Genomic DNA, 23,283 nt, shown 5'->3' with positions numbered 1-23,283 from the left:
GGGTCATAAGTGTGTGATCTAAAAGAAACATATCTGCAGGGTAACACTGTGGGAGCCCAGTGCCAGACCACTGGTTTATGGATAATGAACCAAAAAATCAAAAGTGTGGGAGCTGGATGGGGCAGTGACCAAGGATAGCCAAGGAAAGGGCAGGGCCATGGAGGCGGGGCGTGGCAGTTGCAGGGAGTCTGGGCCAGGCATTGAGGGAGAATCAGAGTTTAACAGATGGTCAAAATGGGGGGCAGGAGCAGGGCCTCACAAGCTGAGGGTCAGGTCAGTTCACGGGGAGGAAGGCCTGGCTGTGCACGGCATGTATGGAGGAGAGGGCTGTTCCAGGTACTGGTGTGAGGTGTGTGAACCGGGGCAGGCAGGGCGGTGGCACGGTGAGGCAGGGCGGGGCAGGGCGAGGCAGGGCCGTGGCAAGATGAGAGACTTGGATTCCAGAGTGCAGAGCAGCCTGAATGTGATGAAGATGGGGGTTCAGTGAGGGTTTCGCAGCAGGAGGGCCATGGTGGTCTTGGGGGAGGCAGTGGCTCAGTTGCTGTAGAATCTGGGCTGGTGACGATGTGCATAAAGGAACATACAGTGGGGGCAGTGGAGGCTCTGGGCAGATGGAACTCCTTGGGTCACCTGTCTTGTGCCCTCCTTGGCCCAGGGTTCAAGCCTAGCACCTAGCTCTGCTAGGTGGGAGGTTCTGCCCTCAGGCCCTCCTCGCTGCTCCCAGACTGGGTCTGTTTTGCTCTGGGAATCTGAACCGTCTCATCTTTGCCCGGCAGGCTGGACTGATCCGAATGCAGGACGAGGAGTTCTTCATCGAGCCTCTGCAAAAGGGGCTGGCAGCAAGGGAGGCTGAACAGGGCCGTGTGCATGTGCTGTATCGCCGGCCGCCCACCCCCAGGGTCCCTCCTCTGGGGGGACCGCAGGCCCTGGACACAGGTAAGGCTACTGCAGGTGAGCAGGCTGTGAGGTTTTGTCTTTTTCAACTAAGAATCAAAGTGCACTCTGAGCTCTGGAGCATGGACAGAGCTGCTAGGCAGGCATGGGGACAGCCCCTGGCCACAGCCTCTCAGAGCCCCCCAGGAGGCCAGGCTCACAGGCCAGCCCAAACCATTCCAGGGTTCTTGGAATCTCTATCAGGGGTTACAGTGAGGCCAGGTCAGGGTCTGACTGTGCCTAGCAGGCCTCATAGGCCCCAGGGCCCCAGGGTCCAGATGAGGCCACCTTGCCCAAGCCTGGCTCTTGTAGGGTGGGCTCTGCTCTCAACCTCTGGTCCTAGACTCCTGGCTAGTGGCAGATGGCAGGAAGCCTGGGTCCTGGGCCAGACTCGTGTGCATGTTTACAGTGAGCTCCGAGGCCCAGCTGGGATTTGCAGAGACTCTCCCATCACCCCAAGCAGCCCTGGCTCATTTATCTTAGGTCTCTGTCTTCCCAGCTTGACAGATAAATTGGGTGCAGCCTGGCAGGGCACCATTCTGATTTCAAGGAGTGGTGTCAGATATCTTTGCAAAGGAATTGTTTCACCAGGAAGCCCAGAGCTCTCTGGAGCTGATCAATACTTTCGGCAGCCCCTTCGTCCCAGGTGATGAATTGCTGTCCGCCTGGGCTGCCAACAGTGGGGTCTGGGCAGCCTGGCTTTCCCCAGCCGCAACCCATCCTGGCTCTGTCCCACCCTTGGACCTGTCTGCAGGGGGAGGCATGAAGAGTATGTTTCACTCCCATAGGGTGTGGCTGCGAGTGAAAATTTAGCAAGGTTAATGACCCCAGACCAGGGACCCGGTCCCTGGCTTTGCTCCTCGATGGCCAGCTGCCCTTGGGCAAGTTTGGACCTCCTGCCTCTGTCTTCTCATCTGTCCAGTGGGATTAGAAAACCCTGTGTCTCGGAGAGCCGAGGGCCTGCCACTTTGTGCTTTGGGCCTGGTGCTTCTGGGCTGGCCTCAATTGGCAGATTCAAGGTGGTCCCCGGGGCCTGGCTCAAGCTGGGTGAGGTGAGGGGCTGCCAGGTGCCCTGGGCGCATTTTCTGAGCCCAGTTCCACGTGGGGGCTACCTTCTTGAACGACAGCCTCCACCGCCGTCTTGGCTGGCCTGGCCTGGCCTTATTTGCGGGGCTTCTGCCGGTCTTTGGCGTCTTCTATTAACTCCTCCCCTCCCCCTGCCCTCTTTCCACCTACTTTGGCGACAGCTTAGAACTCAGAACTTAAGAAAGGAATTTCAAACTCAGAATAAGCCTAAAAACCTTTGGCTTAGGTCAATCGCACCATTTGGGGGCTGAGGCTGCCGTATAAGGGGGCAGGGGGAGCCTGTCTAGGCTGAGCTCTGGGCTTCAGCCCGGAACGGTGGGTGTATAGGCTCCAGGCCACAGGCCCAGGGTCTGAGGTCAAGTCCTCCTTCCTTCATGTCCCTGCCCAGTGTCAGCATGACCCTGTGTGGGTGACTTGGTCCATGGAAAGCACATTTCTCTCTGGACGTGCCTGATTGTTCCCACTTGGCCTGGGCTGAGGCCCACTCTCTGGCTGGAGGGAGCCCAGACGCATGTTATGCTGTGGCTGGGCTGAGGGCCCGAGGTGACCTCAGACAGTCCAGCCCTTCATCAGCCTGGGCCCAGTTAGGGCCCACAGTGCAGCTGGGAGATATAGAAAAGCAGTGTCCTTGGCTGGGCACATTTGTTCCTTGTGCTTTCCTGTAAGACGACACAGAGCCCAGGACCTCAGTGTATACATGCGCAGTAGGGGTTACTTTTCCCTGGTGAATTCTGATGGAGACCCTGCCATACTGATGTGGCCCAGGCTGAAGCATCCAGAGACTCCTTCCTGCCTCCCACCCCCATCCCCAAGCAACTTCTGGAAGTGGGTTTGAACCCCTCAGCTATTGATGGGCAGTGGGTGATGGGTCTTCTGGAGAAGGGGAGCACCTCCGCTCTTGGTCTGGCTGGGAGGGTATCCCACACGGGTCCTCTGTGATGCTGAGACACATTGTCCTATGTTCCCTGAGCAGCCAGCAGGCTTCCTGGAGTGTCTCAGGCTGGCCAAGCCTCAGAGAGTCATCATCACTAATAGTCTCCCTCATCTGAGGTCAGTTGCAGGGTTTCAGATTGCCCACAGAAACCGATGGAAAGTGAAGGCTTTAACATGACGTCATAGATTCAGGCCCCTGTCCGGTGTGTGCACTTAGCAGCTTAGTGTTGCTGGTGTTACCCTCAAGATGGGCAAGAGGCTGAGGGGGAGGGGAAGGGCGTTTCTCTCCTCACTGGCCTTGCAGGCATGCACATTTGTGTGTGCGCACACACATGTATGTGTGCATGTGTGTGTACGTGTATGCTGGCGCCTGCACACATACATGCAGAGGGCCCCACTCTGAGTCCTGGGCTCCTGCCTGAGCCCTTTCCTGGCTGCCTTCCGTCAGCCTTGTCATCTGGGGTTGTTGAGGGGAAGCCGGGGCTAGTGGCTGTGGGAAGAGGAGCCCCAGCCTGGTGATCCTGACCTGTCACTCCCTCCTAGTCTCAAGCCAGTGTGACATTGTACCACTATCCAGGTGGCTTAAAACAACAGCAGTTTATTCTCATACTTCTAGAGGGAAGAATCCAAAATGAGTATTAATGGGCCAAATAAAGGTGTTGACAGGGCCATGCTCCTTCCAGAGCCCCTGGTGGGGGGTGGGGGGAGAACCCATTCCCATCTCCTGGTGGCTGCCGGCATCCCTTGGCTTGTGCCACATCATTCTGATGTCTGCCTCTGTGGTCACATGGCCTCTTCCTCTCCCTTGGTCTCCCTCCCTCTTATAAGGATGCTTGTGAGTGCATTTGGGCCCACCCAGACCATCCAGGGCGATTGTTCCATCTCAGGATCCGTGATCTCATCACATCTGCAAAGTCCTTTTTTGTCATATAAGGTAACATCCAGTCCCAGAGATTCAGATCATGTATCTTTTGGGGCCACCATTAAGCTTATACAGGAAGTGAGTCAGTGCTCCCCTACAGGCTGGCTGTGCAGTGAAGAGGGTGCACATCTGTGGAGGAATGATGCTGTAGTCCTCCCTCATTCCTTCTTAGAGGATAGTGCTCAGGTACAGCCCAGGCAGGCCCCTTGACCTTCTGCCTCTGCTGGACCCTCGTCCAGTCTCAGCTAGGCTGTGGGGCCAGGAGAGGCTGGGTTGAGCTGAGACTGGGCTATGCTATGGCTGGGCTGGCCCCAAGACCATGAATACAGAGAAGCTGGCCTTGCTGTTGACGGCAAGGGCCTGGCTGTCTGAGGGGGACTGAACTTGAGGTTCTGGGAAGGGTCCCCACAGGGTGGGAAAGATCCCTGGGTCCTGTGCTGCATATGGTCTCTCTGTCAGACACATGGTGCCCTTTGCGGAAAGTCCTACCATCCCAAGAGAAGGGCTGCAGATGCACAGGCCTGCCGGGCCCAGCAGGCAATGCCAGTGAGAACGGCAGCAGGAGTAAGAAAAATAGTTACACCCACCCTTGGCCTGGCTTTCATTTCCCTGCTTTTGATATAAACTTGGACACAGAGAATATGCCTTTGCTCAAAGGAAAACAGCAGTGTGAATGCAGCAGCACATGGCATCCAGCCTGGCCTCACTGTGGGTGCAGGACAGAGCAGAGACCCCTCCTTGGCTTCTGACCATGACCTGGTGGGAGTGTGGGCCTGGAACAGCTATCCTCTTACTGTTAAGAGGATGCAGACATCAGAAGTTTTATGTGAACTTTCCTGATTTTAAAATGCTGCTTCAAATTTCTGAAAAGCACCATATGGACCAAATAAAACACGGCTTCCATTGGCCACCCGTGCTTATGAGACGCAGAGGTCCTCTGCACCCTCTGGGACTGCTCTTCTGGGTCTTGGGACAGAGAAGGGGCTGTGAGCTCCTGCTAGGCAGGTGGCTCTTGTCCCATGGATCTGCTGCTGAGCCAGCATGCCCTCCAGCCCCACCTTGCATTGGGCCCTGGCTAAAGGAAGAGCAGTCAGACAGCTCAGGGCCCGTGACCTTGGCTGCCTCCTCCGGGTAAGCAGCCAGTGCCAAGCCTCTGCCTGCTGCTGTCAGGCTGCAGCGTCCTCCCTGGCTGGCAAAGGGAACACGCCACCCTGGGGAGCACTCTGCCCAGCCGTTGCCAAGGAAAGCCTGTGAGAGAGCAGACAGGGCACTGGGCGCTGCAAAGTCTTAACTCAACGGCCCAAGCCCTTTGTCCCCCTGCTGCCCCGCTGTACATTTTCCAGGCTTCTGCAGGGCCGCCTCAGGAGTAAGCAGGGCCAGGAGCCAGAGCAGACGCTGGGAGCGTTCAGGGGCTGCAGCCTGGAATGTTCCAGAGCCAGGATGGCATCCTGCAGGCAGTGGGCAGCCCCCAGAGGAAAGGGGCCTGACAGCTAGTTCTGCATTTTAGCCAGTGGCTCTGGTCCAGGCTGGAGGCAGGGGGGCCAAAGCAATGGATTGGGGAGAGAATGGCATCCTATGAGGACAGGCCACGGATGGGAAGGGGGCAGGCAGATGGCCAGGCCTTGGTGATGCGGTGCTGAGACGTGTACCAGAGCGGGTCCAGCAGAGGGTGAGCCCTGGTGGGAGTGTGGGGTCAGCCATGGGGTGGGGGGTGGAGAGCAGGCACGAATATGCTGGAAGCCAGATCAGGGAGGCTCTTGGTCCTGAAGTGGCTGATGTCACTATGGCCCCTGTAACAACTTGCCACAAACTCAGTGGCTTAAAACAACTCAGGTTTGTTCTTTTATAGTTCCAGACATCAGAAATTCAAAATGGATTTTAAGGGGCTAAACTTAAGATGTCAGCAGCACTAGTTCCCTCTGGAGGCTCCAAGGGAGAAGCCCTTCCTCACCTCTCTCAGCTCCTGGTGGCTGCTGACGTCCCTTGGCTCATGGCCACGTCACTCTGATGTCTGCTCCATCGTCACAGTGACCTCTCCTCCTCTGTAAGCAAACCTCCTTCAGTCTCTCACCTAAAAGGGCCTTTGGGGTTACATTTGCCCCCCTGGGATAACAGCATTATCCCCCATCTCAAGATCCTTAACTTAATCACATCCACAAAGTCACTTTTGTCATGTAAGGTGACACATATTTTGGGGATTGGGCCGTGGACATGCTGCGGGCCACGATGCAGCCTATATGGTATCTAAGTGTTGAAGCCTGAGGTCCTGGAGAAGGAGAGAGGGGCCCTTGGCTGCCTTTGTATCTGGAGCCCTAGACCAGTGTCTGAGTGAGTCCCGAACCCAGGCATTCCTGATCCACTCACTGATGCCCCAGGGCCTGGCCTGGCCCACTCGGGTGGTGACCAGAGCTCTCATACCAGACTAGGCCCTGTGCCTAGCCCAGCCCAGCCCAGCTGGCAGCTGCCAGCTCAGAGTTGCAGCTGAAAGCCTGGGCGCCTATGGGCTCGATTCTGTGGGCCCTCTCAGCTCCTCCCCCTCATTCCACCCCGAGGGCAGTGCCTACAGCTCAAGGACCAGAAGAATCCCATGGAGAAGCACTGATTGTGAAACCTGAGGCAGCTGGCAGGCTCTGGGAGGTATGTGTCAGAGCTGTGCGCACCCTGGGCAGGGGCTCAGCATTCCCGCTCTGTAGTCGGCCCCCTAGACAGCGGTTGCAGATGCCAGCCAGGTGGGGCCCCTGCACATTCTCTGAGGCCTGGAGTTGTCTGGGTCCAGACTTGGGAGAGTGCTACAGAGCTGTTGGCCGAGCTGGGGGCTTTCTGCCTGGGATCTGTGGCTCGGGTGGCAGGGGCGATGCCATGGGCATGTCCCCCTTGATGCAGCCCGGGACTGGCACTCCCCCTGGTATTCCTCCTGGCACTCCGCCTGGCCGGTTCTGACAGCCTATGTGCTCAGCTCCCTCCTCAGACCTAAACTGAGCTGTTCCTGTGTCTCAGGCCTGCTCGCCCCCTTTCTCTCTCTTCCTGCGTTTGTGTGGGATCTGGTTCAGGGAGTGAAGCAGGCCAGGTGAACATAGCCTAGGAAGGACTGGATCTTTACTGGAGCACTGCAAACAGATGACAGATATGATGCTGGGAGGGGGCCTGGCCCTGGCCTTGCTGCAGCCCCAACTCAGATGCAAGAGACAGTTCTGTGAGTTGGGCCAGTGGTTCTCAAAGGAGCTGCCTCAGCAGTCAGCAGTCTCTCCCAGCATGGGGTGGGGGTGGGGGGGAAGTTTGGTGGAGGGGGCCAGTGTGCCTGCCTGGCAGCTGCTCCAACCCTGCGGTGTCTCACTTTTCTCATCTGTAAAGTGGGTGTAGCATCACAGGGGCTGGGAGAATTAGACAAGCGCATCGCCCTCTCGTCCCAGGCTCAGTGCTGGCTCCATGCCTGCTGTTGTCACACATCGTTGTGGTCGGGGTTCTGAGTCCTCTTCACCCTGGCCACTCCTTCTCCATGGCTTTCTCTTCCACAGACACAATTAACTGAAGCTCTGTTTTTCCTTCCCTTGGATTTCAGTTGTGAATGTCCCCCAAAAGAGCTTTCTGTTGGCACGCGGAACCCACGCCTGGCTCCAGGTAACAGGTGGCCTGGGATCGAAACCACGCTGTTTTCCAGTGTGCGCAGCCATCGTGTTTGCCATGGGCTCCGAACGCCTGCTCTTTGGGGGTGCCCAGCACAGTAGACTGGGATGTTTCTGGGAAAAGTATGCTAGTTCCAGGGGCAACTTTACACGTCTGGCATTTGTGATTCAGATATGCCCTTCTTCAGAAGCAGAAACTGGGCTTGGGCCTGAGGTTTGAACTCTGTGAATTTGTACCAGTAGAGGCTTGTGACTACAGGCCCCTTTTCCTCTCAGAATTTTTTGCAGGCTGGCAAACACCCCAGCCAGCTCCAAGCCTGAAGTGTTTTCTATAAAAATTTCCAATCTTCCTTGACCTATTTCTCTTTGAAATGAATACCAAGCAGCACTGTGCACTTGGCCCTGAAAGAACTCAGGGCTGGGAAAAGGTCACACAATTACGTGGAAATGCTGGTATCTGCTCGCACTCTCAGGCTTTACTTTCCTCTCCCTCAGTTTCACCCTTTCTCTTACATACACACACACACACACACACATGCAAACGCACACATGCAAATGCACACATGCAAACGCACACGCATACACACACACATGCACACATGCACACATGCACACAGGCTGGAACTTGGGCTGGATTCTTGACTTGGGGAGCCTTTCCCAGAGCTCTCAACATAGCTGCATTGGCCTGGGCTCAGTCCTGGGCTGTGGGGTAGCCCAGGGCAAAGCCTCAGAGAATGTATCTGGAGTTGATGGCAAAACCTGGCAGCGGAGTCCAGCCAGAGTGCCTCCCAAGGAATGTCCAGGCAGGGTGATGGCACACTTGGGATCAGGTCAGGGTTCAGGGGAGAGCTTGCAGGGCAGCTCATGGGATATAAGGAGCCTGGGGCCGGGAGGTGGGTGGTGCTGATCTGGGCTAGAAGGGACCAGGTGCCTGTTGATGCTTCCCAGTCATAAGGGAGTAATAAAAACAAGGGACACAGGCTCAGAGCAGGCAGCTTTCTTCTCTCATTTACTCACTCACTCATGCAACACATTCTTACTTCATCCTCCCCACCACCACCATGTCTGGGTCTGGACCGGATGGGGACACAGCCGGGAATGGGCCAGATGGAGTCCCTGTCTTTTGGAGCTCACTGGCTATTGGGGGGCACATGAACAGATGCTGCCGAGAGGGGGTAAATCCATGAGCAAAGCAAAGTCTGGGGAAAAGGTAGAGCGACAGGGCAGGTAAGGGAGGGAGCTGCTCCAGGTTTGAGGTGACAGGAGCCTGGCTGGTGAGAAGGCCCCAGGCAGAGGGGACAGCTGCTGGCAGGAGCGGTGGGGAGGGTCTGATTCGTGTGGAATTGTGGCGGGAGGCAGGGCCTTGTTCTCCCAGCAAGGGGAAGCCTGGGGGGGGCTCTCAGTGGAGGGAGAGGCAGCAGGGAGACTGTGAAGGGCCCTGGGTGGTCCTGGTGGTCGGTGACAGATGGCGTGTGGATGGGTTCAGGATGTGTTTGGAGGTAGAGCTCACAGGACATGGGTGTGAGGGAGGGAGTCAAGGACAACTGGCTTTTGAAAGGCCTGAACAACTGGGGAAATTCGGGGTGGCTGTGATGAAGACAGGTGGGGATGTGGCTGGAGACCTGGGAGCCAGGCCAAGTGCAGCAGCCAGAATTAAGGCCTTTTTTTTTATGGTTTGAGCTGTACCCTATCCCCTTCTTCTGGCTGCCCCGGCTCAGAGAACAAGCTTGCCCAGGAAAGACGACGCCGGCCACAGCCAAGCCCTTTGGCTTCCAGGCTTTCAGGGTGACAAGGACCCCAGATGTGGCCCCACAGGTGGGCAGGCTCTGGGGAGCACTGGCAGCTCCTCTTGAACTGGGAGGCAGAGGCCCTGCCCTGTGGAATAGGGTTGATGAGGACAGTGAGGTTCCCTGCAGACGTGTGTGTGTCCTCACCTCTCTATCAAGCCAGGTCCTCCTTCCCTGGTCTGCACTTTAGGGAACAGCCCGGACCTGCTAAGATGGGTGGAAGCGTGTGAGAGCATGCAGGGCGTGGGCTGTCCTCTCAGCTGCTGCCTGGGGGTGCAGTAATGTTCTTGCCCCTAGTGCAAAGTCTTTTGGAATTTGGGTTTGGGGACCTCCTGGCAGGGGCCCTCGGGTTCTTGTCCTGGTGCTGACCCTGCAGGCTGCGGCCTGAGCAGGCCAGATGCCCTCGAGCCCTGGCTCTGAACAGCTGTCAGGAAGCACTTGCTGAGAGAAGGAAAGAGGGCAAGACAAACTCAGCTCTGGGGCAGAGCCTGACCAGCTCCCCATGCGGCTCTGGAAGCCTGCAAACTCTCACCAGCAAGGGCCCCACCCGCTGATATTTGGCTGATCCAGCAGTGAAGAAGCAGTGCTGCTTTTTTATTTAATGTATGCATCTTTGCTGGCGAGAATGAGTGATCTGCCCGCATTTGATTACTTTGTATGTGCCCTCTCTCCATTTAAGTCCTTCGCCTGCTCATCTCCTGGGGTCCCATATATCGGGATAAGGCCTTTAGCTGCATTAGGTATTGACTTTCTGTCACGTTTGATACCAGCATTTCCCCAGGCTGTCAATCCCCTTTTCTCTTCAGCTTTGTTCATTTTTGTTGCACAAAAGCCACTCTCTCTGTAGCCTAGCCTGTGGGTGATTCTCCTGTTGCCCTTGGAGCTGCATTGGTGGCTTGAGGACAAGTGCGCTTATTGAGGTCCTGCATGAGGACGGCGCTCTGCCTCCGAGTGTTCTTCATCTGCCTGCAGCAGAGAACCTCGGCCCAGGAGCAGTAATGAGAGTCCAGGGGAGCAGAGTGCACCCCTGCAGGTGTTCCCCAGGCACACCATCCATGGGTTCTTGTGAAGACCCCGTGGACTTGGTTGGCACTGTCACTGTGCCCGTTTCACGGATGAGGAAACTGAGGTGCTGACAGGTCACAGTTAGTAAGTTGGCGGAGGGAGGAGCAAGCCAGGACCCAGGGCTGCACAACCCCCTGTCCACCCCCAGAGCCTGGGCTGATGAGGCTGGCCATCTCAGACCTCACCTGAAGGCTGCCCATCCTGCGCACACACGGGGTTTTCTGAGCACCGAGGTTCGGCTTACTAGGTGCAAAAACTGAGGCCCAGAGAGGGTGTGAGGAAGTGTCTCAGGCCACTTAGCACATTAGCTACGGGGGGAAATCTTTTGCTGTGGAATTCCCAGCATCAGGTAGAGTGTCCGCCACAGTTGGCACTTAAATATCCATGGCAAGGAAGAGTGAATGCCGCTTACCTGGTAAGCAGGGCCACATGGACCGCATTCCTGGAGAAGCAGTGTCCCTGGTTGGCGTTGGAGGGCTTACCACGGAAGCTCACTTTTATTGTTGTAAACGCTTCTACACTGCTGGCTGCAATTCCTGGGTTTGTGCAGGTGGGATGTTGCTGGGGCCACAGGCCTCCTGGAGCCTTTACTGCTGAACTGGGGACAGGATGGGGCAGCAGTCCCCGGGACCTGGGAAGCCCAGACTTGCTCCCAGCTCGCTCTGACTCCCGTTCACTGAGCATGATCTTTGAATATAAAGTGTCCATGGAAACTATACCCTTTGTTCACTTACTCACTTGTTCAGTTCATTCACCAGATAGTCACGGATCGTACACACAGAGCCTGGCATGTAGCCGGGCTCTGGGACCCCAGGAACCTGACAGACACAGCCCCCCACCCCTGGCCACATATAGCTCACAGTGACTGGTCAGCCCACAAATGCCTGCAGTTAGAAATGGTGGGAAATGCCAGCAAGCGACCATAGTACCTGGAAGTTGAACTTGAGATCTGAAGTGTGGGTTGCAGTTTATTCCACAGGAGAGAAGGAGAGGTGGGAAAGCAGGGATGAGGGTCCTGAGGGGAGTGGACTTGGCCTGGTTTGGGGGTCTTGAGCAGGAGGGACCCAAGGGACAGATGGCGGTGGGCGTCGTGGGCTCAGTCTAAGAGTGGGGCCAGCACCCCGCTGTAAGTGGAGAAGTAGGGTGGCCTGGTGGCCTCTGGGGTGTGTCACAGGGGCCGGTATTATCCTTTTTATCCTCAGTACTTTGACAGTTCATGGGCCAGGGCCAGGCTGGCCAGACTTGGGAGGACAAGTGGGCTTAGCAGGTGATGGAATCACCTTAGCAGAATGAAGAGTTGAGGCACCAGGCTGGTCTGGCCAGGCTATGTCCAACAGGGTGAAGGACCAAGTGCTGCCTGAGATCCCATGACCACAGGCTCGAGCCCCTAGTGGGCTATGGAGAGCAGGACTCAGGGGGCCATTTAGGTCCAGGACTCCAGGGGGCTCAGGTTGAGGACAAGGGGACTGATGGCCTGTTTGATCCTGCCCACCCAGCTCAGAGCCACAGTTGTGGGTGGCCACAGGCTGGAGCATGTGCGTAGGGTGTGGGGACCTGTGCCCAATGCCCAGGCTCGGGAGGAGCAGTGACATGGACCCTAGGGGGGTTAGAGCCCCCAAGGATGGGAGCTTGTGTTCCTGTAACTTTGTCTAGAACCTGGGGGTCAGGAGTCCATGGAGAGCAGTGAGGGGCACATCTCTCCAGGGTCTCTGATGCCTGTGTCGTGGGGTGCAGGCCAACATGGGTTCATTGGCAGGAGGGCTTCCCATTTCTCAAGAGAAGCTGGAAATTGAGATTTTATATAAAACCTCTTCATTTTCAAATGTTGGCAACAAAATCAAAATTTTCAAAAACCATGTATGGGCCAAGCAGACCCCTGGTGACAGTGGGAGCAAGAGGGTCACAGGTGGCTTCAGTGCCCGGAAACCCAAGCCCACAGCATTCCCGTGGTGGCCAGACAGGGCTCTTGATGTGGCTGGCACTGCCCCGGAATGGAAATGCACTTCGGAGGAATTTTTATTTTCATTTCGGGAACAAGAGAGCTTCCCATTGGTTCGGTTTCTGTGAGATGAAATCTGTGGTCGGCATGTTGTTCTTGGAAGCCAGCGGGGCAGCCCATCTGCACAGCATTAGCGGGAAGGGGTGCGGCAGGAGGCTGCTTCCAGGCCCCCAGACAGAACCCTGGTGGGGTGGCTGTTTGGTTGGGATCAGCCCCCTCAGGCCCCTGGAAACGGCCTTCCTGCCCACCAAGCACTGGGGTGGCCCAACCCCACTGGCCAGGCTGGACGGTGCTGGCGTGGACAGACTCTGTGGCTGTGGCATCCGGCACTGAGCCCCAGGGCCCTGAGGCTCTGCTGTCCTCAGGGCCCCTGCAGCGTAGGGAGCAAATGGTCAGTGCAGGTGCAAAAGGATCTGGTCAGATGACTGAGCTCCTTGTCCTGGGTGATGTCTCAAGAGCTACTTACATTCTTGGCCTTCATCATCAGTAGGGCAAAATGGGGCACGTCTTGTCCTGGGACCTTGGACTGGGAGGGGCACAGGGTCTTCATATGCTGAGAAGAGGCCAACCTTGCAGGATCCACCTTGGGCCACTTCAGAAAACTCAGTTTGGGCCCTTGGTGATGGACAGTCCGGGGGCCAGGCCGCGTCTCCCTTTCTTGGTGTCCTTGGTGCCTGGAACATGTGGGTGCTGCCCAAGGGCTGTAGTCACTCAGGAGGGGGTGAGGGAGCCGGGGGGCTCTGCATGGCCCTGGCTTGCTGGTCTCTGCTCTAGCCCAGCCTCAGTTTCTCTATTTGTAAAAGCAAAGGTGCTGGACCAAAGCCAGGGCTTAACCTGAGGCTCCCGGGTTGTATCCCCACAACCACCACCACACATGTTTTATTTGACTTGCACTGTGTCTTCAAAAACTGAGTGTGCACTTAAAAGTCAAGAGGATTCACATTAAAATTTCAATTTTCAATTTCTTGGGGAGATCAGAAGGCCTGACGGTTGTGGCCTGCCCTGCAGACAGTGATCAGAGGTGGGTGCCTGTTCTATGTGGGGCACCAAAACCCCTCTCCCTGCTGCTTCTCATCTGAATACCCACTCACTCTGGCCCCTCTGCCCAGCTGGCCATGGAGTGAGACTCCTGGACAAAGATGACTTCCAGTGGGTAGCTCCCAACACACATACTCTGTCTCTCTCCATTTCTCTCTGTCTCTCTCTCTCTCACACACGTGCAGATACACATATGCACACCCATGCACATGCATGTCCATGTGCACATGTGTATACAGAGCAGACACATTGACGTCTTCATGGAATGAGCTGTGGGGCCCTGAGAGGTTTCCCTGGGCTGGGCGAAGCCCTGGACATGCCTTGGACAAGTTCTGTCCCCTGGGCCTCGACGGTGGGCTCGGCTTAGAGACCTCCATGGCAGCCCTGATACTGCAGTCCTTATCAGTGGGTCCTAGGACCCTTCCTCTTTGGGCACCTATGGTCCAAGTAAGAGGTCACAAGACCAGACAATCTGGGCAAAAGGCACCTGCGCTCCTACCTGCAGGGGCCGCGGGGTTGCAGTGCTACCATCTTCTGGAGGAAGGGCAGCCTCAGAGAGCACTCACCCTGGTGGGCACAAGCTAAGCTTTGGGAGAGGCTGGGGGACAGTGAGGGAAAATTGGCGGGCAACTTGCCAAAGGCTAGGTGTGGGGTGTGGGCAGCTCCCAGGCCCTACCAGATCAGCTGGTGGGATAGCAGCCAGTTCCCAGACCTGCCACATCTGTGCAGAGGGGCTCAGCGGGGCCGTGGCTATGCTCTGCGCCTGGGCCCTTGCATCCTGGCCCCACACCTGCTCCCCATGGATGCTGACAACAGGCGAGACAGAGCCTGGCCTCTTATGTCATCAGCGTTTGTGTCATGCATGGCTCCAGCAGTGTCCGAGGGCCAATTCTAGGGGAACACGATTTTCCCACCTGCTGCTCCTCAAAAGTGGGTGGGCCCCATCCCAAAATCTTGGGAGCTGGCCCTGCCTCAGGGCTTTGCTGATGCACCTTTGAGCCAGACACTGACTGGCTCTCAAGAGAGGGCGCAGAAGTGTGGGGACCCCAAGGTGGAATGGTGGATAGGGCTTGACCTCACTGCTGGCGAGACAAAGGGAAGATGTGGGAAAAGAATGATCTAAACCCAGTTTATTCTCAAGTGCAGAGGCCGCATTGGCTGCCCCTGCCCTGTCCCCTGTCCCCACATCCTGATGTCACCCTAGAGGCTTTTACAGGTGGCCGGGTGCTCTGGTCCTGGGTCAGACACCCTCAGGCTTCACCCGAGCCCTGGTTCTGAGCCTTTGAGCAGTTCCTTGCTCCCTCCTCAGGTGCTGGTGATGGCCTGCCTTGTCGCTCTGCAGGCCTGGGATACGCTGGGTGCCTGCCAGCTTATTTCAGGTTTGAATCTCCCCCTCGCTTACAGCGGGCTCCTTCTGTCCTGCTTCAGTGACTGGCCTTGGCATTGCTCATCCCTGAAGAAAGGTGTCCGGCCCAGAAACCTGGGCTGTTATCTTCAGCTCTTTCCTCACTCTCTAGAGCTGATCTGTGGGTAAGCCTGACCAATTGTACCCTAATAGTGCCTAGAAATGGCACTGCCACTGCCCTTGTCCCTGATTTTGTTGCCTTGCTCAGTTGCCATAGACATGAAGTATTTACTTTCCAGTGTCAGAGTCCATCGTTAGGTCATTTGTTTGTTCACTCACTCACTCACTCATTCATCCATCCATCCAGTAAGTATTTGCAAGGCCTGTGCTGGGCGTTGAGTGTCCACAATCTAGTTTCTGCCCCTGAGAAGTCCTGGCTGGGACAGATGCAGACAAGAGGACGAGCAATGACAAGTGCTGTTGATATCCTAGAGAGGCCCGAGGCTTGAGCAGCTGATGTTGCCCTGGTTGGGGTGAGCTCCAGGAAGCTCGTCAGAGTGGGGCTGCCTGGCCCCAAGGCTGGGTGGCTGTGCTGGGGCTCCAGGGACCGGGGCAGGACATGATAGCTCCAGCACAAACTCTGAGGTCTTGGCTTCTCCCTCTACTCTCTGTGCCTCTGTTTCCTCATCCAAAAAAATTGAGATAAGGGATTTCCAGCTGGTAGGGCTGTGGGGAGGGTTAGACCCCATCAAATTTGAACCCAGCGTGGGCCTGGCACATGCTAAGTGATGCACTGCTGTGCTGGCAGAAGTTTGGAGAGCCCCACCTCCTGCCACGGCCACCAGGCAGCCAGGCTCCTGCCCACAGGTTGCTGCTCACACCACATTTCTTCAGCAGATATTTTCTGCTGGCCCATGTCCATCTCAGGTGGGCTCAGGATGGGGCAGTCTTGGACCAGGCCAGCTTGCCCTCCTGCCTTGCCAGGTCAGGCGTGGGAAGCAGGCACAGCATGGGGCAATGGGTCCTGAAGCAGCTGGGACAGTGAGGGCATGGAGGGGCCCTGGGGGTCATTGACTCAGCCTGGTGCAACAGGACAGGCATCCTGGAAAAGGCGGTACTGGGTTGTCCTGAGAGATGGGTACACAACCTCTCATCAGAGCCTACTGTGCATCCGGGACCTTCATGAACTGAGCAGATCAGAACTGCCAGCCACAGGCTTTGTTGGGCACATGATACGCTGTTTTTCTCACACAGTGTCACAAAACAAATAGAACAAATTTAGTTAATATTTAAGAGGGTTTATAACTCGGTGAGAAATCAGGACCCCTGGCAGCACAGGCCTGTGCTGCTTTCCCTCCGGGCCCCGTGGGTGTGCGCCAAGGGCCCTGGGCAGGGGCCGTGTGCTCTTTCCCAGTCCCACCATCTCCACTGACCCCCACCTGGGATCCTTCATCATTGTACTCTGTTGTCTTATTTTAGCTGAAATATATTTCTCTGCATTCTTGGCCCTATCACAAGTTAATCTAGGACAGCCAGGCAGAGAGGGCCTGTGAGAGGAAGAGTGTGTGTGACCTGGTGGCTTAGAGAGGAGTCTTAATTTGCAAACCCCCAGATGGCATCACTCATTTCTGTCTCCCCCTGGTTCCTGTAAGCATCCAAATTGCTGCCCCTGGCCTCTTTTTTTTTTTTGACATATAATTCATATAACATAAGATTTACTATTTTAACCATTTAAAAATATATAATCTAGTGGTTCTAGAATAATATTCGCAGTGCTGTGCAACCATCAGAACACTTTCATCTTCCCAAACAGAAACCTTGTACCTGCTAGCAGTCACTCCCCATTCTCCCTCCCCAGCCCCTGGCAACCACTATTCTACTTCCTGTCTCTGTGGATCTTCCTGTTCTGTAGAAATGGAATCATACACGATGTGGCCTTATGGGTCTGGCCCTACCCCTGGTCTTTTAAAATAACCTGTATTGCTGGCGTGCAAGCTCATGGTTCACCATGTGGTTCCCTGTGCGCATGCCGACTCCATCTTGTCCCTCATGGTCTCTGAGGCCCTTTCCTGTGCCCTGGCTCTGCTGGGCAACTGGCCGTGATGTGTCTGTCAGAGCCACTGACCACTCTTCAGACTCTTGGCAAAAGCAGTGGGGCCAGCCTCCCCGCTCCTTCTGACTTGTCTGTCACCATGGCCAATTCTCTCTTGGTTCCAAGTCCCTTCCAGAGACAGAAAGCATTGAGTTTAAGACCCCATTACATGTACTTTCTAGGCCAGTCCTCAGAGGGCCTCCAGGGAGGATGTGCAGTCCTAGGGACCCTCTGCACAGGCGCATCGGCTGTCTGGGGACATGCATATAGAATACTATTACTACTACAGGTCTGCAAAGGAGTGTTCAGTGGCAGAAGGAAGGCCCTGTGCGGTTGGGTTAAGCACGTGGCTGCATCTCACACACCTGTTCCCATCACCGGATATGGAGATGGGCTTGGCATCAAGTCCGCTGGATTCCTGTGTTTCTCCATGACAGCCGTTCCATCTTATATGCTTAAATAGGCAGCAGCTTGGGTTTGTGAGGCCCTGGGGTATAAGACAGTAGGAAGCAGTGGGGATTGTGATAAAAAAAATCTAGCACATGCTTCTCCTGAAGGGGTGGCCTCCTCTACGCTTCTGAAATGGTCTCAGGGCTGACAATGAAGTGGCACTTGAGGTTCTGCCCAGATGACATGCTAGCCAGGGTGCTGGTCAAGTCTGGAGAGGCTCTAAGCTGGGGAGCGTGGAATTTGAAAATAACAACACAAACATCTACCCACTCCCATTCCCAAAAAGGAAGAAACAAAACCATGAGAACCCCCTGCAGAGACTGATCTGGTGCTGATGTTCAAGTCTGGAACTGGTGTGCACATGCATGTCTGTGTGTGCACACGTCCATGGCGGCAGCTGGGGCCAGGCCAGCCAGCAGAGCCATGGGAAAATGCATTAGAGAACAGGGGAGACTATTGTTTATAAGAAAAGTTAGAAAGAGAATAAGCAAACCAAAATTGAAATAATAGAGTAAGATGGGAGAGACAAGTCCAAATTTATCAATAATCAGAATAGTTGCAAATGGGTTAAAAACTCACCAGTTCAATAACAGATGTTGTCATAGTAGATTAACCAACTAAACCCAAATCCAAAATCCAGCTATGTGCTATCATCAGATATACAACCAAAATGTAAAGGCAAGGGAAGGTTAAAAGGAGAGTATGGACACAGAAATATCAGCCAGCCAAAGGCAAGCCGCTGTCCTTATGTCAATCTCAGACTCAATAGACTCAAGGCATTGTCAGTGAAAGATGGGTCACCATCTAATGAGAACAGGTCATTCCCCAGATGACAGAGCAGTTCTAAAGTGTCATTCACTCAATAAAGCAGCCTTAATGTATTTGATGTAAACTTTGTTAGAAATAGAGACAAGTGGACAAACCTACCACCATTTTGGGAGATTTCAGCCATTTTTTCCCCCAATTTGTGATATATATATATATCAACCGAAAGGGAATTTCTAAAAACACAAATAATGAACTTGATTTAATGGACATAGATAAATTTTGTGTCTGACAAGTAGAGGTTACTCATTCTTCTCAAGCACTCTCACGGAAAAAAAATTGATCAATTTAATGCAAGTCTCAAAAATTAAAAGAACTGTTATGATGCAAATCCTGTTCCTGCACTATCATGCCTTTAAGTTAGAAATTAATAACACCCCAAATAAAAATCTTCATTATTTGGAAATTTAAAAATACTTTTAAGTAATTCATGGGTCCAAGAAGAAATAATAATGAAACTTTAAAAATACTTAAAGCTGAATGGTAATAGAAGCACTAAATAACATTTGGGTGGGAATTTATATTAGAAAAGAAAAAGACTGCAAATTAAAGAAATCAATTTCCAGTTTAAGAAGATACAAAAAAGCAAAATTGCCCAAAGCATGTAGAAGAGAAAAGATAATACAAAATAGACCAGAATGAAACAGAAAACCTCTCAGCTCTGACGACTGTTGCTATTATGAGGACACAGGGTCAGTGTTGCCTTATGTTTCAGGTTTTCAAGAGAAATCAGAAATTTGTAATTCCACAAGAAATTTCTGCGTTAAAAAAATGTGACGTGGGTCGGATGAAACGTGTAGGCTGAATCCAGCCTGTGTACCTCTTAAAGGAGCCCCCCCTTCTCTTACAAGCCCCACCTTCTTTTACACAGCAATGGAGGGGGCTCACCTCCAATGTAACTGGGGTGATGGGATGAGAAGGCCACCCTGCCTGTGGGTGAACTCAAGCCTCAACCCAGGCCCTGCTCCTGGGACCTGGGAGCTACCTTTGTGCATGGCGCCTCCCCCAGAGATGTCTTCTCAAGGAGAATTCCTGTCCATGCTTTTGTGTGGACATATGATGAGTATATTTTCATTACTCTGATAGATACGGCTAGGAGGAGAACTGCTGGATCATATGATAACTATGTTTAACCTTTTGAGGAAGTGCCAGACTGTTTTTCACAGTGTCCTGAGTGAGCATGGTGCGCCCCCCACTCCCACCCTCACCCCGGGCTGGTTACCATCCACGTAACAGTCCTAGGTCTGTGAATGTCTTGTGTTCAGCTCACTGTGAGTTCTCAAACTCCATCCTCAGGTGCCTGTGTGGACACATGGGAGGCCTGCTACTTGTTCCTCATGAGCAGGGACCAGCCTCTTGCTGTGTATGGGGTCCTGTTGGCTTCTCTCTCTCATCTGAGGACTCCATGTTTTCAGGCCCCAGCCTTTTGGTTTTATCCAGAAATCGCAAAGGCAGTGGAGGAGGGATTGAGCTCTGCTTCTTTTGGCTGGAGAATAATTTACACATGGGGTCTATGATGGAGTGGATCCCTCATTGGCAGAAACACAATTCCTGTAGCTTTTCTGGGGTAGCCAACTCAAACCCTCCCTGGCTGCCTGAGCCTTTTCACAGCTTTACTTCCAGTATCATGCAGATGTTATTTTTACATATGCACATTCTCACAAGGGCCTGAAGAGATGGGAAGAGCCCCAATTATGGGTCAGAAATGGGAGTCCCAGAGGTGGCACAATTAGAATCTGGAGGAGCTGGGACTCAAACCCTGGCCTGATGCAGGATGTGGGCTCTTCTGCTACACTAGCTTCAGGTGCTGCCTAAGCCCCTGTGAGGGATGAATGAGAGGACAAGCTGTGAGGTCTTTTCTCTGCCGACTGGGGAAACAGTCTGCCAGGGGCCCCCTGGCAGTAGCCACCTGTGAGGACAGAACGCAAGGTGCCCATGGGCTGACTGTTGTGGCTGTTGGAATACAAGCAGAGGCTGTCTTATGTGAGGGAGTTAGTGTGATAAGGAAATGTGCACTTGTCTCTCACCACGGGGACTTAGTCCGCTTCTTGGTGACACCATGACTAACCCAGTGGCCTCCCAGGGCCTTGCACTACGCAACACAGGAAAGCCACAAAGTAGGACCAAGAGGCTTTCTTAGCTGGTGCTTAAAGTGGGTGGTCATATGAGTCACCACCAAGTGTCACCTGGGTCCTGGGGCCTGGGCCTGACAGGGAATGACTCTGAGAAGTCAGAGGTCAAGGGGCAGGTCATTCTTTTATCTTTTCCTTGTAATAGGTTTATTGAGGTATAATTCATATGCTCTAACGTACCCATTCTAAGTGCGCAATTATCTGGTTCTGTTGTATAGTCAGAGTTATAGAGTTATGCAACCATCATCATAGCCAACTTGTGAACATTTTCATCAGCCCAAAACAAAACCTTGTACCATTAGCACTAATTCCTCATTTTTCATCAAGAAGTTTTACTGCTTCCTTTTCAATTTAGATGCCTTTTATTTCTTTTTCTTGCTTAATTGCTCTGGCTAGAAATTCCAGTAGTGCCATATTTTGCCATGTATGATGCTCACTTTTTTGCCCAAATTTGTGAGGGAAAAATAAGGATGTATATTATATATGGGTAGTACTAATTTGTATTTATATAAATGTTTTTAATTCTTTTATTTATGCTATGGGTTAAAAGTGTAACTCTAGAAATCAATAACGATATCCATATGCAAAATAATACCCTGGAATATGATAATAGGTTTTGTTGAACTTACAATGAACATGCAATGAAGAATTCTTTGCCTTCTATGATATGTAAATATCATAAATTTGTTACCAGTGCATAAAATTTCTTGTACCATAATATGTTATAAAAAATAAATGCTAAAATTCTGTTGTAATACAGAAAACAAAAAACCTAAATGTAAACAAATAAAAATTTGAATTAAAAGAAAAGATTTTTTCCCTTGAAAGTTTCATCCAAAAACGTGGGTGCACATTACACACAGCAACATATAATATGTTGAGAGGCAGTGATGAGAATGGGCATCCTTGTCTTGTTCGTGATCCTAGAGGAAAAGCTTTCAGTCTTTCACCGTTGAGTATGACATTAGCTGTGGGTTTTTCATAAAAGCCTTTAATCAGGTTAAGGAAATCCCTTCTGTTCCTAGATTATTGAGTGTTTTTATCATGAAAGGTGTTGGATTTTGCCAAATGCTTTTCCTGCATCAGTTGAGATGATCATGTGGCTTATTTTCCTCCATTCTGTTAATGTGGTGTGTTATACTGATTGATGATTGATTTTCTTAGGTTGAACCATCTAGAATAAATCTCACTTGGTCATATTGTATAACCCTTTTAATATACTGCTGAATTCAGTTTGCTAGTACAGTAATGCCTCGGTTTGCGAGCATAATTTGTTCTGGAAATAAACTACTCACATTACAAGACGTCGCTCGTTTACTAAGTTAAAATGTATTATTAGGTTGGTGCAAAATTAATTGCGGTTTGTGTCGTTACAAGTAATAGCACAAACCACAATTATTTTTGCACCAACCTAATAGAAATGTTTGCTCGTCTTGCAGAACACTCGTAAACCATGTTACTCGCAATCCAAGGCTTTACTCTATATTGTTGAGGACTTCTGCATCCACATTGTTAAGGAATATTGGTTTATAGTTTTCCTATGTTGTCTTTGTCTAGTTTTGGTATCAGGGTAATATTGACCTCATAGAATGAGCTAAGAAATGTTCCCTCCTTATCAATTTTTTGGAAGCGTTTGAGAAGGATTGGTTTTAATTCTTTTTTTAAGTGATTGGTAGAATTTATGAGTGAAGGCATTTGGTCCTTGTTTTTTCTTTATTGGGAGCATTTGATTAATGATTCAGTCTCTTGTTATATAGGTCTGTTCAAATTTTCTATTAATCCTTGACTCAATTTTGGAAGTTTGTCTGTCTTCAGGAATTTTTTCATTTCATCTAGATTATCTAATGTGTCAGTATACAATTGTTCATAGTATTCTCTTATTTCTATATTTTTGTTTCTATAAGCACACTATTTAATGTACCCACTTTTGTTTCCGATTTTAATAATTTGAGCCTTCTCTCTTTTTATTTTGGTCAATCCAGCTAAATGTCAATTTCGTTGATCTTTTTAAAGAACCAACTTTTGGTTTCATTGATTCTTCCTATTATTTTCTTTTCTCTATTTTTTTTATCTCTGAGATAATCTGTATTATTTTTTTCTTCTTCTAGCTTTGGGTTTCATTTGTTCCTCCTCTTCTAGTCCTTAAGATGTAAGTTAGGTTATTGATGTGAGAGCTTTCTTAAGGGTTTACAGCTATAAATTTTCCTTTGATCCCTGCTTTTGCTGCATCCCATAAGTTTTGGGTATGCTATATTTTGGTTGTCATTTCTTTCAAGACATTTTCTAATTTCCCTTGTAATTTCTTCTTTGACCCATTGGTTATTTAAGAGTGTGTTGTTTAGTTTCTACATATTTATGAATTTTCCAGTTTTTCTTCTGTTACTGATTTCTAGTTTCATTCTTTGTAGTTGGAGAAGATGCTTCTTTTGATTTCAGTCTTTCAAACTTTATTGATACTTGTTTTGTGATCTAACATATGGTCTATCCTGGAGAATGTTCTGTTGCACATGAGAAGAGTGTATGTTCTGCTGTTTTGGGGTGCAGCATCATATATATATGTCTGTTAGGTCTACTTGATTTATAGTGTTGTTCCAGTTCTCTATTTTCTTATTGATCTCCTGGCTGGCAGTTCTATGCATTATTGAAAGTGGAATATTGAAGTCTCCAGCTATTATTGTAGAACTGTTTATTTGTCCCTTCATTTCTGTTTTTTGCTTTGTATGTTTTGGGACACTCTTGCCAGATGCATATATGTTTATAATTGTTATATCTTCTTGATGGCTCACTCTTAATATATAATGTCTCTCTTTGTTATACATTTTTTTTTACTTAAACTGTATTTTGTCTTATATTAGTATAGCCATTCCAGATCTCTTTTGCTTAGTTTGCATAGAATTTGTTTTTACATCCTTTCAGTTTCAACCTAGTTGTGGTTTTGGATCTAAATTGGGTGTTTTATAGACAGCATATAGTTGAATCATATTTTTTATTTATTTATTTATTTTAAGATTTTTTATTGGGGAATTGGGGGAGGGGAACAGCACTGGGGAATC

At 51.6% G+C, this 23,283-nt stretch overlaps 1 protein-coding gene across 1 annotated transcript in view; it reads left to right on the top strand.

Moving 5' to 3' along the window:
* ADAMTS2 (ADAM metallopeptidase with thrombospondin type 1 motif 2) overlaps nucleotides 1-23,283 on the top strand; it is a 239,037-nt gene that overhangs the window by 88,955 nt on the left and 126,799 nt on the right. The window contains exon 3 of the mRNA XM_019661378.1: nucleotides 777-936. Coding sequence (XP_019516923.1) covers nucleotides 777-936 — 160 coding nt within the window. The remainder of the gene's footprint in view (nucleotides 1-776; nucleotides 937-23,283) is intronic.

This window comes from Hipposideros armiger, unplaced genomic scaffold (assembly GCF_001890085.2).
Source record: "Hipposideros armiger isolate ML-2016 unplaced genomic scaffold, ASM189008v1 scaffold_347, whole genome shotgun sequence".
NCBI classification, from domain to species: Eukaryota; Metazoa; Chordata; class Mammalia; order Chiroptera; family Hipposideridae; genus Hipposideros; species Hipposideros armiger.
This window is presented reverse-complemented; position numbering and strand designations above follow the sequence as displayed.